General features: G+C 41.0%; 2 protein-coding genes across 3 annotated transcripts in view; both read right to left on the bottom strand.

Moving 5' to 3' along the window:
* The window catches only part of RB195_013116 (uncharacterized protein), a gene marked incomplete at both ends in the record, with an annotated part of 43,935 nt that extends 36,856 nt beyond the window's left edge, over window positions 1-7,079 (bottom strand). Inside the window, 6 exons of one of the 2 annotated variants that reach the window (XM_064202794.1) lie at window positions 1,291-1,388; window positions 1,523-1,789; window positions 3,148-3,301; window positions 3,358-3,438; window positions 3,529-3,593; window positions 6,930-7,079. In XM_064202794.1, coding sequence (XP_064058673.1) covers window positions 1,291-1,388; window positions 1,523-1,789; window positions 3,148-3,301; window positions 3,358-3,438; window positions 3,529-3,593; window positions 6,930-7,079 — 815 coding nt within the window. Of the gene's footprint in view, window positions 1-1,109; window positions 1,389-1,522; window positions 1,790-3,147; window positions 3,302-3,357; window positions 3,439-3,528; window positions 3,594-6,929 lie in introns of those variants that run through there. The other variant, XM_064202792.1, reaches the window with a different exon arrangement.
* RB195_013115 (uncharacterized protein) lies at window positions 1,786-12,580 on the bottom strand (the record flags this gene model as incomplete). Its single annotated transcript, XM_064202791.1, has 4 exons — window positions 1,786-1,789; window positions 3,148-3,301; window positions 3,358-3,438; window positions 12,442-12,580. The coding sequence occupies 4 exons, from the start codon at window positions 12,578-12,580 to the stop codon at window positions 1,786-1,788; spliced, it is 378 nt and encodes a 125-aa protein (XP_064058672.1).
* Window positions 12,581-14,011: the final 1,431 nt, after the last annotated feature.

Genomic DNA, 14,011 nt, shown 5'->3' with positions numbered 1-14,011 from the left:
ATACACACATGTACATTATGAGGAAGTTGCTCTTTTCTCTTTTGATACAGCATTTGAAGGCTCTAGGCAGAACAAGACTTGCTGTCAAACCTCGAGTTCACCACTTAGAAACAACAGAAAAGAGTTCAAGAGCAACCGCAGCTAGGAGCGTCTCCAGCTGCTGTGTTGTGACTCTGTGTTACGGAACATGCATGCATTCAACCGTAATATTTATGTAAATAATTAATTCGACAGCAATACAGCAAAACTAGCAACAGAGGAACAGAAGCAAAGTTTATCTACACAATAAGAGATATTTGAAAATGAAAACGTCCAAAAATAGCAAATGATGTCTGAATAAGTGATTTGGTTTTGTGAACAAAATAAACTGTTTGCTTGAAAACTTCTGATATTTCTGGTCTATAACAGCGTCTTATGTTGTTCTTAATTAAGAACGGAGAATCAAATAGATGTCCTATAGAATTCTGATGTCACAGTCTTCCTTTTTAAGATACCCTTCTCGAGATCCTTTCTCGCTCCCAGCTTCAAATTGAACGCATATATCACAAAATGGACGTAGTACGGAAACTCAGAGAACCTAGAGAGTTCGGGTTGAAGATTACAAAACCCAGCGCGGTTCGGCTCAGCTTTCCCTAATCATCGGAAAAAAACGCCGGGTAAAAGGCGGCTTCTTTCCTACGAGGTAAGTCAGAACGCATCTCTCTTCTGCACGCGCCGTGTCCATGAGCGAGCGGACGAAAATCTATCATGAATCCTCATCAGTGTAATCAAGTAAAACCAATGAATAGGCTGCTGAGGGACAGTAACGTGTATAAGAGGACGTGTTCTAATATGCCTCGTTGGAACAAACACGTCGTTTTTTTTTTACGGCGATTAGGGAAAGTTGAAAGGAGCGACTCTGAGTTCAGCAAACTCTAACCCAAACTCTATGGGTTCTCCGAGGTTTCCGTACCACGTCAATTTCTTTTACTTTGTACGCTTTCACTACTTCCAACGAAATACCAACGGTGCTCTCATTGGGACAATATTTACGGTTACATTAAATTATAACAACTCAACATTCAAAAGAACTCTGTTCTAGAGTCATAAGATATAACGACAGAACCCAATCATTCGTTAGTGCGTGTGATGGTTGTGATGGTTAACACTCGTGTTTCTGTCTTAGTAGAAATGTGTTGATTTCTTCTAAGCAATCTAGTGCTTATCCATATACGATAAGGTAGAATAAAATAAAGGGAACTCAATGGACTAAGGACAGGAACGAAGCCGATAAGGATGAATGAAGAATACTCCAGGATTGGGTGGTTGATGATTTTCAGCTGTCCTAGTGCATATGTCACCACAGCAATGAAAAAAAAGACCGGTATACATGCTTGATAAGTGATAGCCTGAAAGAATTTCAAGGGAATCTCTAAAAGTATTGATTATAAAAAAACAAATGATAGAAAATGTAGTAAAACATAAATTCACTAGAAAATAGTAGAAAATATAAATATAATGGAAAGGTGCGTTTAACAGAAACCTTTAGTAGTTGAGCATGGAGACGTCGTGAGTTCTCTGATATTGCTTCATTTTTGCACAACTTCATTAAAATACGTCTTCGTAGAATCAGGATCATCGCATAGACCGGAGTGACCGGCAGAGTCATATGTAATATCGTAAAAAGCGCTTCCCATTTCAAAATGTTCACGTGACCGCTGACACATTCTTGACTGGTGTCATAGCCAAATATTTGATGTATTCGTTTTTTAACAACATCTTCATTGTCATTTGCAAAACAGAACGTCACCTAAATAATTAGTATTTTCAAAAAAATTCAAACATAAATAGGAAATAATCCTTCTCATATCACATGATAGGGGAGCTTTTATGCTTCGTTCATAAAATGTTCAGACTTATTCGTTTTATGTGAAGTTCTTAGAGCATTTGGACGTTCTCTCGTCGACCTTGAATAACGAATATTGTTACATCTAGTGATATTCAAAGGCATCACTCCACGAATCTGAGTTGGTACGGATTTCAGGTGGAGTACTCGTATACGGGATAGTAGATTATGGAGAGGGGGTGATTCCGTCCATTTCTTCCTAATTGCCGTGAAAAACGGCCCGGAAGATACGGCCTCGGGCGTTTTGGCGCACTATTTTCCACAGAGTTCGACTGGAGCACGCCAGCCTTTTGCACGCACCCTGCAGTCTACTTCTTATTTATCCGTCCTGTCAAACGTAGGCAGATCTCCGGGAGACTCTCAGCAGGAATCAGCGTGAACCGACAACCGAATGAACTTGTGGACCAGTTGTTATTTGGATTGCATGCTGAAAAAGAGTGGCAGCTACGAAAGAGATATCCAGCAAAGATTAGCTATCCCAGTTCAGCATCGAATTCTTTAACGAAGTGTTTCTGATCGACACCCATTGCCAACGGGGTCAAGCTGAAAACCGAATGCTGCTCATCCGCAATCCGCTCCATCATGATGTTCGAATAGGAGACTTGGGTACCACAGTTAACCGTATATGAGAAGCTTAACTGCATGGGAGAAAGCTTCTCAGATGAGTTAAGCTACCTTCTGGCTATGTTCCGGCCGGAATCGAAATCGGTCGAAATGTACATAATAAGGAAAGTAACTACCCCGATACTCCTCTAAAATGTGTTTATATTAGCGCTGGGAATTGTCACCTCAAAATTTCGTGTGCGACAGTCCGGACATTGCTTGTCAGGAAGCACTTAGCTAGACTGTCCACAGAGAGAAGTTGTGGCACTCGCGTCACTACCAAGTTGTGATTGTGGATCGATAGCGGTAGATCGATAACCATCACTTGGCGGCGACGCAAGAGCGCGACGCCATCGCTTCTTGTAGATCTCGGAGGAGTTGTGATCAAAGATGACCGTTTTAAGCTCATCCTCATCAACGAAGTGGCGTCTTTCCAGATGTGCGAGAGAACTAGTGATTGACTGCATGGCGAATGGTGAAAGATGGTCTAGTAGAGTTTTTTTTTGCGAAGAATTTCTTTTGTATTCCTCTAAGTTCTGCAGCCATTCGGTCTTTGGAGTACTTCTCAGCATCTATATTAGAACCATGTTTCAGAAGTTCCCAATGAATGAATTCTCCCGAATAAATTCTCAGTCTAATAATAGCGATAAGAGACTCACGAACTGCAACAAGGATGGAATATAGATAATGAGGATAAGAATTCTGATAGTTCTGATTTTTGGCATAGGACGGACCAGTACATAATAACGATAAGCAAACGAAAAAAGTAAGCTCCACAAATTGTGCGCATAACAATGTAACATAAAGCTGTACCTGAAAGATTCTACGTCCCACACTCCTTGCACGACAGATAATTAAAGGATACTCACCCAATATAGCAAGCCAGTGGTCCAATATATCGGCAAGGCCCGTGTGAAAAATAGAAGAGACCCAAACCAGATGGTATGAGCCTGAAATTATGAACCATTTAACTTATGAGTGTTTAAACTGCGGAAAAATTCTGTTGTATTAGATGACTGCAACACAGCGCGACGACTAACTTGTGTTCGCCCAGACAATGGCTGTACACGTTTGATTTGCGCGGAGTAGGAGGAGAATACGTGGTCTCAAACAAGGAAAAGTGTATCCGACACTTCGAAGACGTTACGGTCGTCCAAACAAGCGTACGTGGGGGGTATCTAGTGGCTGCCGTTATACTGCTGCAACCACTGCCGCTGTAATTTGCTTTTCTCATAGCAAAATAATGTTTGGTGGATTGCTATCAAAAAACGCCAGCCGGATCAAACAGAACTTATTTGTAATGCGATGGGAAAACCGGCGAAAAGAGGTGACCACGCTTGACGGTTCAGAACCGCCCTGCTGATAATCGACTTCATCCTTCCGCGATGGATAACCTCCCTAATCGATAATCGACTTCATCCCTCCGCGATGGATAACCTTCTATCCTCCCAGACAAGGCTGGTAGCCTCCCAGCCTTGTCTGGGAGGATAGAAACAATGCCTTGACAATATGTGTTCTTAATTCTAGCCGAAAGCGAAGTTGCTACCATCCTTTTTTATTGACTAACGTTTCGGCGAAATCTCCTTTTTCAGAGGGTCAAATCGAACGTGACTATCCGATTAAACACCCTATCCTCCCAGCAAAGAAAATCCTAGAAAATCCACTGTTAGGTTTCATAGTACAAGTGGAAGTGTGAGGCTTACCTTAGTGTCGGAGGATTTCTTACCTCAGCTAGATACTGTGATGAGGTGGTTAGCACACTCAAAATAGCAGCCTTGAATAGGGAGCGAGCTGTCGCGTAATATAGAGAAATTCTTCTTTGCAATTCATATTCGGGTTCTTGGAGTGGATCTAAAACGCTTCTGGAGCCTTTCACGATACTAGGTTCTTGATTGTTCTTTCGTGATCTCAACTTCGAAATCTTCTCCGTTATGACGCAGCACCCTATGATCAGCTAATTCCGTAAAGTCAGGCCATTTACATGTCCATGTGTTCTTTAGTTCGAACACATAGGGGTCTAGCAGTTTCTCCTCTGTATTTGTCACCACACTGCGTACAGGAACTCAGGTAAACAGCACCTAAACTCATGCAGTCAGCTCATTTGTATGAAATATGCACTTGGACATTGAGGAAGGGTAACCAGGAAGGTTCTTTTTTTTTTTTTTTTTTTTTTTTTAATATTTTTTTTTTTAAATTTTTTTTTCTCTTTTTATTTGTAGAAAAAAAAAAAAAAAAAGAGCTAAATTTTTTTTTTTTTTTTTTTTTTTTTTTTGTTTTTTTTTTTTCTCCTTTTTTTTTTTTTGAAAAAAAAAATTTTTTTTTTTTTTTTCTTTACTAAATTTTTTTTTTTTTTCCCTTTTTTTTAGGGGGGGGAAAAAAAAAACCCCTTTTTTTTTTTTTCTTTAAACCCCCCCCCCCCCCAAAAAATATTTTTTAAAAAAGAGAGTTCAAAAAAAAAACGTGAGAAAGGAACCATAATAGCGGTCGCATTGATAACCGATGCTAGCAGATCACCGGTTGTTTGAGTTGCGCCGCTTATAGTAACTAATTACGATGGCCCTTGCATCTAACAACGCAGGCGAAAACCAGCATAGATCTTGATAGAGCGCCAGCTCGTTGGTCACAGCGATGCACCCTCTCTTACGATTCATGGTTGGATTTTTGACTGTTATATGAAGCGCTTCCAATGTTTTCGCCAGAAAGTCGGATTCGCGTGCCAAGATCCTGACTGCTATATTGAAATAGGTGTTTCCAGTCGTCGGCGTGCATTGAAGCAAAAGGCGTGCCTCTAGCTTGAACGACGACTTGCGGGGGCTAGCTAATGTGTGATGTCAGTATTTTATCCTCCGGGACAAGTGCGCCTGCCCTGTTGTATTTGAATAATTCGTGAATATGCGCCAAAATAAACAAAGGAACAGTTAAGTTTTTAAACAAATACAAAGAACATTCATACCCTTCGGCTATCCTCTTTTTTTTCTAGCGAAAAATCTATAGAGTCTAAGTCAAACCTTTGCTGAACGAATAACGCTGCAGTGCAAGCACAAAGGTCGCAGACAGCAAAATTAAGAATAAAGACAGCATACGTAGCTAAACGCTCTGGGGTTTTTTTAACCACCAAATATACAAGCACAACATTCGTAAAAATACCAAAAGCATTAGTGATAGTATGTAACAAAATACTACTGATAAGTAGTATGTCCATAAAAGGCGGTTATTGCTGAAATAAGTGATGTAAGTTATAAATGATGGATTGAAGATTCTCGACAACTGTTTAGCAAAGTTAGTTTCGTCGTTGGCTTGAGGTCGAGTGAAATACTGTATATTAGTGGACCAGCATTCAGCAACATCACCTGACCAGTTACTCAACATATTGATATCGCTTTGAATTGTATCAGTTTTTCCAACTACATTTGCAAACGTAGTAATATTTGTATGGGAAACTTTGATACCCAACTGCGCCGTTGCCTGCGTCTTATAAAAAAAATTACTTATACCGAAACCTTCTTTCATAACAACTCCAATAACAATTTGAAATCCTACTATAGAAAAGAGCTAAAAAGGTATAGTGTTGTTGAGCGAGTATGGGGTTGTCGTAAATTTCATCGCCGAGAAAAACAAACATGATTAAATCCGATGTTCATAAGTAAACCTGAGGTGACCGAAGCTCTTCGTCATAAATCAGGAGTTGTCGTAGATCAGAATTAACCATAGAATAAGCAACGATAGTTAGATTCTTAAAAAAATGGTCTTGATACTCACATCACAGCGGCTGCTTTAAGTTGTTGACTTCCACTACTTCATTGCAAATTTGAACACCTGCATATTTCCAGTGACTACTTTCAATTAATTCATAAAACATACTCTTTGATCATAGGCACTCTTTGCAAAGAAAATAAGTCTTTGATCTATCCTGGGAAGCAAGAATACTGTGATTTCTCTAAACTCTTCTGTTATGTACTGCTTTTCAACCTCGGGTTTCTTGCTTCTTCAAAACTGCTTCCACTCAGAAACTGAAACATTAATTTTTTTTATATTCATTGAAAAGCGTAATAGGCCTTTTTCTTTGTTTAATAGATGATTTGATGACCTGAGGCTTTTGTTTTCCATATAATCATTGAGTAAAAACGTTAATTATGCCGCTTGAACGTTTTTCTCAGTTTATTATTGACTAGCGCGAGCTGCCAGCTTCACGCTGGTAGCACTGTCTTTCAAACATGGATACTATCAGGTTGGTGCAAGAGAAATGCAGGTTTTTTTTTGTTTTATTTCAACACTATTTTCTTTGATAAACTAAGGCTTTTTTATGAGGTATTATACATTGTTGGAAAGCTTCTTATATGAGTTTTCTAAATATGTATATGGAATTTAATTCAAGTCGCTCATTATAAAAATAATTTGGTTTTTATTTTCAGATGTCGATGTCAATTTTCGTCAAATTTACTTCTGCGAGTTCAAACTGGGCCTGACTGCCCCTCAAACCGCTGGAAATATCAGCGAAGTATGGGGCCAGGGAAGAACCAACGAATGCACAGTACAACATTGGTTCCAAAAGTTTCGTGTCGGCAACACCAGCCTCGAAGGCGAACCACATGGAAGCCGCCCATCAATACTTGATAACGACTTATTGAAGGCGACAGTCGAAGCTGATCCACTCCCGTCGATCACACTACAGTTGTTCGCCATTTGAAATAAATTGGTATGACCAAGAAGCTTGACAAGTGGGTTCCACATGAATTGACCGAAAGTGTCGTGCCCGGCACGACTTTCCCAGCCAGCCGGCCGCCGTTCTCGCGCGCCGCGTGGGAAACATTGCCAATGGCAATGTGTTACGGTAGCGTTCCCACGCGGCAGCCATATATAAGGGCTAGCACCGAGCAGTCGGGGTTCCAGTTTTTCTTTCGCCACTCTCCTGATCTCGGACCAGTCTCTTATTCGCATTATTCGTGGTGTCGTGTTGCGTCGCGTTATATTCCGCTTCGTTCGATAGCCGCACCGCCACACCACCGCAACAACCCTATCCCTGGCTGGCTGCCCACGGGGTCCGAACCGCAACCCTAATCCATCTGCCGCCGAGAACCACTCAACCATCTAGCCATGACTGGCCCCTCTATTGATCCACCTTATGTCGTGTATATTTGTGCGTGCCGTGTCGTGTATTGATGTCTTAAGGATAAACCCTAATTGTAAAACCCTTGTAACCGCATTGCACCCTAGGAAACATATTGGGGCGTAGGATCAAGGGGGCAGCCCCGAGGCCCCCAAAGGGGGAGTCGGGGCAAGGGGAAGGGACCCTCGGATCGAGCCCGCAGGGTTCGGAGGGGCTAGGCCGCCATCCGGCAACTAGCCCAGCGCAGGGCCCCTCCGGATCCGGGCAGTCGGCCTTGGGTCCCCCCACCGATGCCCGCTGCTCCTACTCGGACCGGATCCGGGGCACGACAGAAAGTCAGAAAAATCGCCGTTTTCAGGTATCGTCGGCCCATCTTTTGCGCAATGAAAACGATCCATTTCTCGAATGGATTGTGACTTGCGATGAAAAATGGATACTTTATGATAACAGACGATGGTCTGCCCAGTGGCTGGACCAAAAAGAAGCTCCACGACATCACCCAAAGCCGAAAACTCACCAAAAGAAGATTATGGTTACGGTTTGGTGGTCTGCAGCGGGTATGATCCACTAAACCTTTCTGAACCCGGGTGAAACAATTACAACAGGAAAGTACTGCCAGCAAATCGACGAAATGCACCAGAAACTGCGAAGTTTATACCCGGCATTGATCAGTAGAAAAGGAGCAATCTTACTTCATGACAACGCTAGACTTCACGTCTCATTGATTCCGGCAAAAGCTGCATGAGTTGAACTATGAAACTCTGGATCATCCACCATACTCGCCAGACCTTTCACCTACTGACTTTCACTTTTTCAAGCAACTTGATAACTTCTTGCGGGAGAAACATTTCAGAAACCAAGAAACATTTCAGAAACATTGCAGAAACTGCCTTCGATGAGTTCATCGCTTCCAGAACCCCAGACTTTTATGATATTGGCCTTAAGAAGCTCGTTTCTCGTTGGCAGAAGTGCGTTAATTGTAATGGAGCTTACTTTGATTAAATAAATATTGTTAGATCTGAGTTATATTAATTTAGATTTTAGGTAGAAAAACCTGCATTTCTTTTGCACCAACCTAATACTTCTGCTGAAGAATGTAGGTTAAAGATGTAAGATTATCTACTCTAAGAGGGTAGATAATGGCAGAGGTAGTTCAGGAGAATGAGAATGATTATGCTGAACCCTTCCTTCTCCAAACACACACAAATCCAGAAAAATGTATATACAATAGCAACGATTTTATTTCTTTTATCTTTTACCTCCCTAACAATTAAAGTTGGTGCGAATGATAAAACAAGTGGAACCCATAGAGTCAGGGAATGTGCGAATGGAGGAGCTTCTGCGACTTAGTCGAATTACGTTAATTGGACTGGGAACTTAAGACGGCGACCCGATCCCGTTGTATGAACGTAATAAGTTGCATAGACTGTGATGAAGAGAGTGATTCCGTCCATCTCTCCCTGTAAACGGACGAACCCGGAACGTTGTTTCTTACGAAGTCCTCTGATGCAGCGCTACACTCGCGCTGGGGCGAGACGTTGCGCATTGCAACAGAAGCCGACGTAAGAAACAGTATTCCGGGTTGTCCGTTTCCACTGATACAGGGAGAAATGGACGGACTCACCCTCTTCGCCACAATCTACGACCCCTCATAGGCATAACCCACCTGATATCCGTACCACCCCAGATTCGTGGGGTGATGCCTTTAAAGTTAGTGGCCTGACTTTTCGACTACTCCTCGTTGTTGGGATCTTTGCATGTGTAATCTCTTTAATCTTTTATTTTATTTTAATAGGACAATGAGAGATAATTGGAATTCTCAATTTTAGAACAAAAAAAATCAAGTTACATCACATCCTTCTGTTTTCCTCATTTTGTTCATAAAAAAATCAATAGATAACCCAAACCTTTGCTGAACAAATAATGCAGCAGTGCAGGCACAAAGGACGCAGACGGCAAAGTTAAAAATAACGGCAGCATAGGTGGATAAATTCTTCGGGGTTCTTTTAACCATCAGATATACGAGTATACCATTTGCAAAAATACCAAAAGCATTAGTGATATTATGTAGCAAAATGCTACTAATAAGTAGTATGTCCATATAAAGTAATTATTGCTGAAATAAGTGACGTAAACCAGAGATGATAAAGTGAAGATCATTGACAACCTTTCAGCAATTTTAGTAAAGTTTTTGGCTTTAAGTTGTCAAGTGAAATGATGTCTAGTACTCAGCCAGGATTAAGCAGAATCGACTGAAGCTGCTACCTCCACTTGGCTACTCCACACAGTACTGCCGCTGTAAATTGTTAATCAAATTAACACATCAAATTAACAAAAGTACGTTACGTTACGGAACTTCGAGGCCTAGCTACGTTGTTCCTGCATATTTTCAAAGTTTGGGGCCACTTTCAATTTCTTCAAAAAAAAAAACAAACACACACAAACTCTTCGCAAAAGGCAAAAATACTGCTGATTCTTCCAAAATTTTATGTTATGTTCTGCTTTTCAACCTTGGATTTCTTTTTGCTTCTTGAAAACAGCTTCTACTCGGGCACTGAAGCACTAGTCTTTTCAACATTCATTAAAAAGTGTAAAAATCTTTTTTTTTTTTGTTGAATAGTATTCTGAATAAATGAAAAATTAAAGTGTAAGACATCTAGGAACTTGTCGACTACACATCGCGGGACGTCCTTCACAGAGTACTGTAGCCTTTCTATGTAGTAGAGGACGGTTGGGAAGTATTTGGTGGTAGTATGGGTAAACCTTTCTCTTTGCAGAAGCAACGAAATTTATTTGAGAAAAATCTCAATTTTGAATAGTTCATCAATCATATGACTACTAAATCAGTAAAATATAGAACGAAAGGTGCGAACTAAAATTACAGATAATAACAGATACGCACTGAACATTTCTATCAAAACCAAACATAAACCTAAAACAATATAGGAGTAATAATAATAATAAAACATAGATAACATCATTCCCTTAAAACTGATTGCGAATCTTTAGGCATCGCTACGTTTTCTTCTGATGCACAGTATAACAATCAAAACATTTTTGACGGTACTCTTCTACGCGCCAGTTACTCACCCAAACCAAAACTGGTTGCGACGCGGTTGGAACAACAAGAAGAGCTCTCCAAACTAGGCAATTAAACTTTTACGTACATATAAACTAAATACAAGGCTCGAATAAAGTTAAAACTATAAAATTAAGGTTAGAAACACGATCTATAGAAGAGCTATAGATGAAATAACGTGAATGACTGACTCAAAGCGATTGTTATCATGAGTGATCTAGAGGACACCAGCAAAAAAGCAAGAATAGTCAAGAATAAGCGATGCAAATTATGTGATTAACCAGCGAGAACTAGTTCGCTGGTCTTTCGCGCTGGTAACACTGTTCTTCAAAAATATACACTAATAAACGTTCGGATAACGCTGGACAAACTTCATGTTGTGCTCGCCTCCAATAGAAATTAAAAGTAGTGACATTCTCTGTAACAAATTGTATTTTTTCTAATGACGCTTTATTCGTTTTTTAATCATCGACAAAATGAAACGATTTTTCCCAGATACGTCAGTAATAGATTTGGACAACAGTAATAGATCTTGGTTTTACACGTACATATACTTTTTCGATATCGAAACAATTTGGAAACATTCGGAGCATACGTTTCTTTCCTTTCCCCCAACAACTATCGCAGAATGGCGTGCTAACAAATCACATGAAATCACATGACGTAAACCTCAATATCGTACTGATAAAGATAAGGTTCCACCTCAGCTCACGTAGACTTTTAGCTACTACTTAAGCAGCCGTTTGCATGCAGCAGTGTTTCCAGTTGCTAGAGAAAGGTTGTTACCAACCTGATAGGGGATACTTTCGAAGGAATAGATGCGTGGGGAGTATATAGGGAACGCGACGCACACAGTTTTCACGGCCATGAAACAGTTCACAATCTGTCATTTGTTCCTTGATAAATTTACTTAGAGTTATTACACGGGATTACTCCATATCCGACACCGTCGATTCATTCGACGCAGTGGTACCCGTTTCAGATCATTTTACAGCTTTCCTGTCCCAGGACACCTACTAAACACCCGTATCACTGTTCTCTGGAACTTCGTTACACACGGAAATACGTGACAGAATAAGCTCGTTCTTTACAGCACCTGGTTTAAGTGCACGTTCAGATTATACATTTTTACAGGCATTTTTAAAGACAGACATTGATTGATGGTTTTCTTGCGATCGTTTTGCATAGCTGTCTGAATATTCTATATAGAAAGGATATTCGAATTTGATATTACATCTATGTTCATTCGCATGTAGCACAGCAATTTGAAAATATACTTCAAAGTATTAGACAAAATTTTTGTCTTTCCACCCAGCAATAAAAATAGAACGCAAACGTAAAATGACATGAACACTATAATAATTCTGATAAAGATAAGGATGCAAATCACGTAAACTGCTCACTACTATTTAGCAGGTGTTTGCAGGCATGTATCCACTTTTGAAGAGAGGATCAGAGAAATATGATGAGGGTAAATGCAGGGGGTGGGTGAGCAGGCATACGGAGAAACACAAGGTGCAAGGGTAGGTACAAGCAGTATCAGAGCCATGAAACTGTTCACATTTACTTTAGAACAGAACAGTTTGGAATTATTGAGCAGTGATGGTTAGACTGCAATCACACTGTTTTTAATTTCTAACGTCGCACCAACACCGGCCGTGGAATCATTCTCGCTAATTGGTGACGGTAACGGGCCAACTCGGCGCCGTAGGAACCGTCCCACTAAATTTCATAGCTTGCTGGAGCCGACACACTAATTCGACGCACCTGGGACCTGTTCCACCCTATTTTGCAGGTTTTTGGAGCCAACGTACCAACTCGATGCCATTGAACTCGTCTCACTGCTCTCTGGAATTTCGCGACTGATACACATACTTGACAGAATGAGTCGGTTGTTGTTCAGCATAGCAAGACCAACGGGTACAATGGAAACAAATCAGACTAAAGAATGCGCACACTTCAGGCGAAAAGATCAAGGGACGGAAATAAGATCGAGGCCGTGAATATTCCCGTCTAATAGATTTGCCTTACTCGCATTGAATGAATATGCAAAAGAATGCATATAAAAAGGATAAAGGATAAACTTACTGGCGTATCAATTCACTCGGGATGCGCCAACGCGTTTTACTGGAATTCGTAATCGTTGAGGTTTTTGGAACGCGTGTTGGCCTATACAATGACTTCCGGGGGCCAGCCGATGTGTCCAGTCAGTGTTTTTATCCTCCCAGACAGGTCTGGTACCAATTTATCGATCCCGGGGGGATGAAAGGCTTGGTGAGCACTAGGGCGGATTCGAACCCTCGACCGTGTGGCTACAACGGACCTCTGCGCCACACCCGCCCACTGCATATAGTGCCTTTAAGATCATGACGGTATGTTTCATCTACTTTCATATGCATTTTGAAAAAAACATACACAAACTGGATCTGTGTTTTTTCCGGTCCCAGTGAGGTTTTGCTGGAACTTTGAAATTAGAAATTTAAAATTAAAAAAAAAATTAGAGGTATCACCTAACGGATCTGGAGCAGTTTCAGGTTTCAGGTTGGTTATGCAACGGGGTCATAGATTTTGGGAAGGAGGGTGATTACGTCCATTTCTCCTTGTATCAATGTAAACGGACGATCCCGGAATGTTGTTTCTTACGACGGGTACTGTTGCAATGCGTAACGTTTGAACAAGAGGAACAGAGGACGTTGTAAGAAACACCGTTTTAGAGGTCGTCCGGTTACACTGATACAGGGAGAGATGAACGGAATCACCCTCTTCCCCAAAATCTACGATCCAAGGCATGACCCACTCGAAACCCGTACTACCCCAGATTCGTGCGGTGATGCCTTCAAAGTTAGTGGCCCGACCTCGTCTTCGTCAAAGGTCTGAAAATGGTACGAGGTCTTTCATAGTATGCATCCATCAAACTCCTCTCCTTGTCAAGCTTTGATATCGTTCTTAGTACACCATGCAAGAACTCCAAATAGGAAAGCAAAGTGACCATTTTCAATTAATAGCGAAGCTAGTGAACTACCGCTTTCTTAAAGGTTGTCACCGAAGGCGGCTATACACTGTGCAGTATCCTCAAGTAGTAGTGACCGCATAGCGTTAAAGAACTTTATCTGAAACACCCTAGTAAGACTGTAGATGGAACTATATCGAGTCTTGGGAAGAAGAGGGAGAATTTGATGGGATACGCATGGCATCAAAGGCCTCCTCAAACCATTTTCAGGCTTCTGATAAAGACGGGGATGTCGAAACGTAGAGTTATTAAAGTTTCACCAAGACCAAATTGGCACAACAACAAAATATAAATCTAGTACACAATCAAAAGGTTTCAAGAGAAGAG

This window comes from Necator americanus, chromosome V (genome assembly GCF_031761385.1).
Source record: "Necator americanus strain Aroian chromosome V, whole genome shotgun sequence".
In the NCBI taxonomy this organism is placed as follows: Eukaryota; Metazoa; Nematoda; class Chromadorea; order Rhabditida; family Ancylostomatidae; genus Necator; species Necator americanus.
This window is presented reverse-complemented; position numbering and strand designations above follow the sequence as displayed.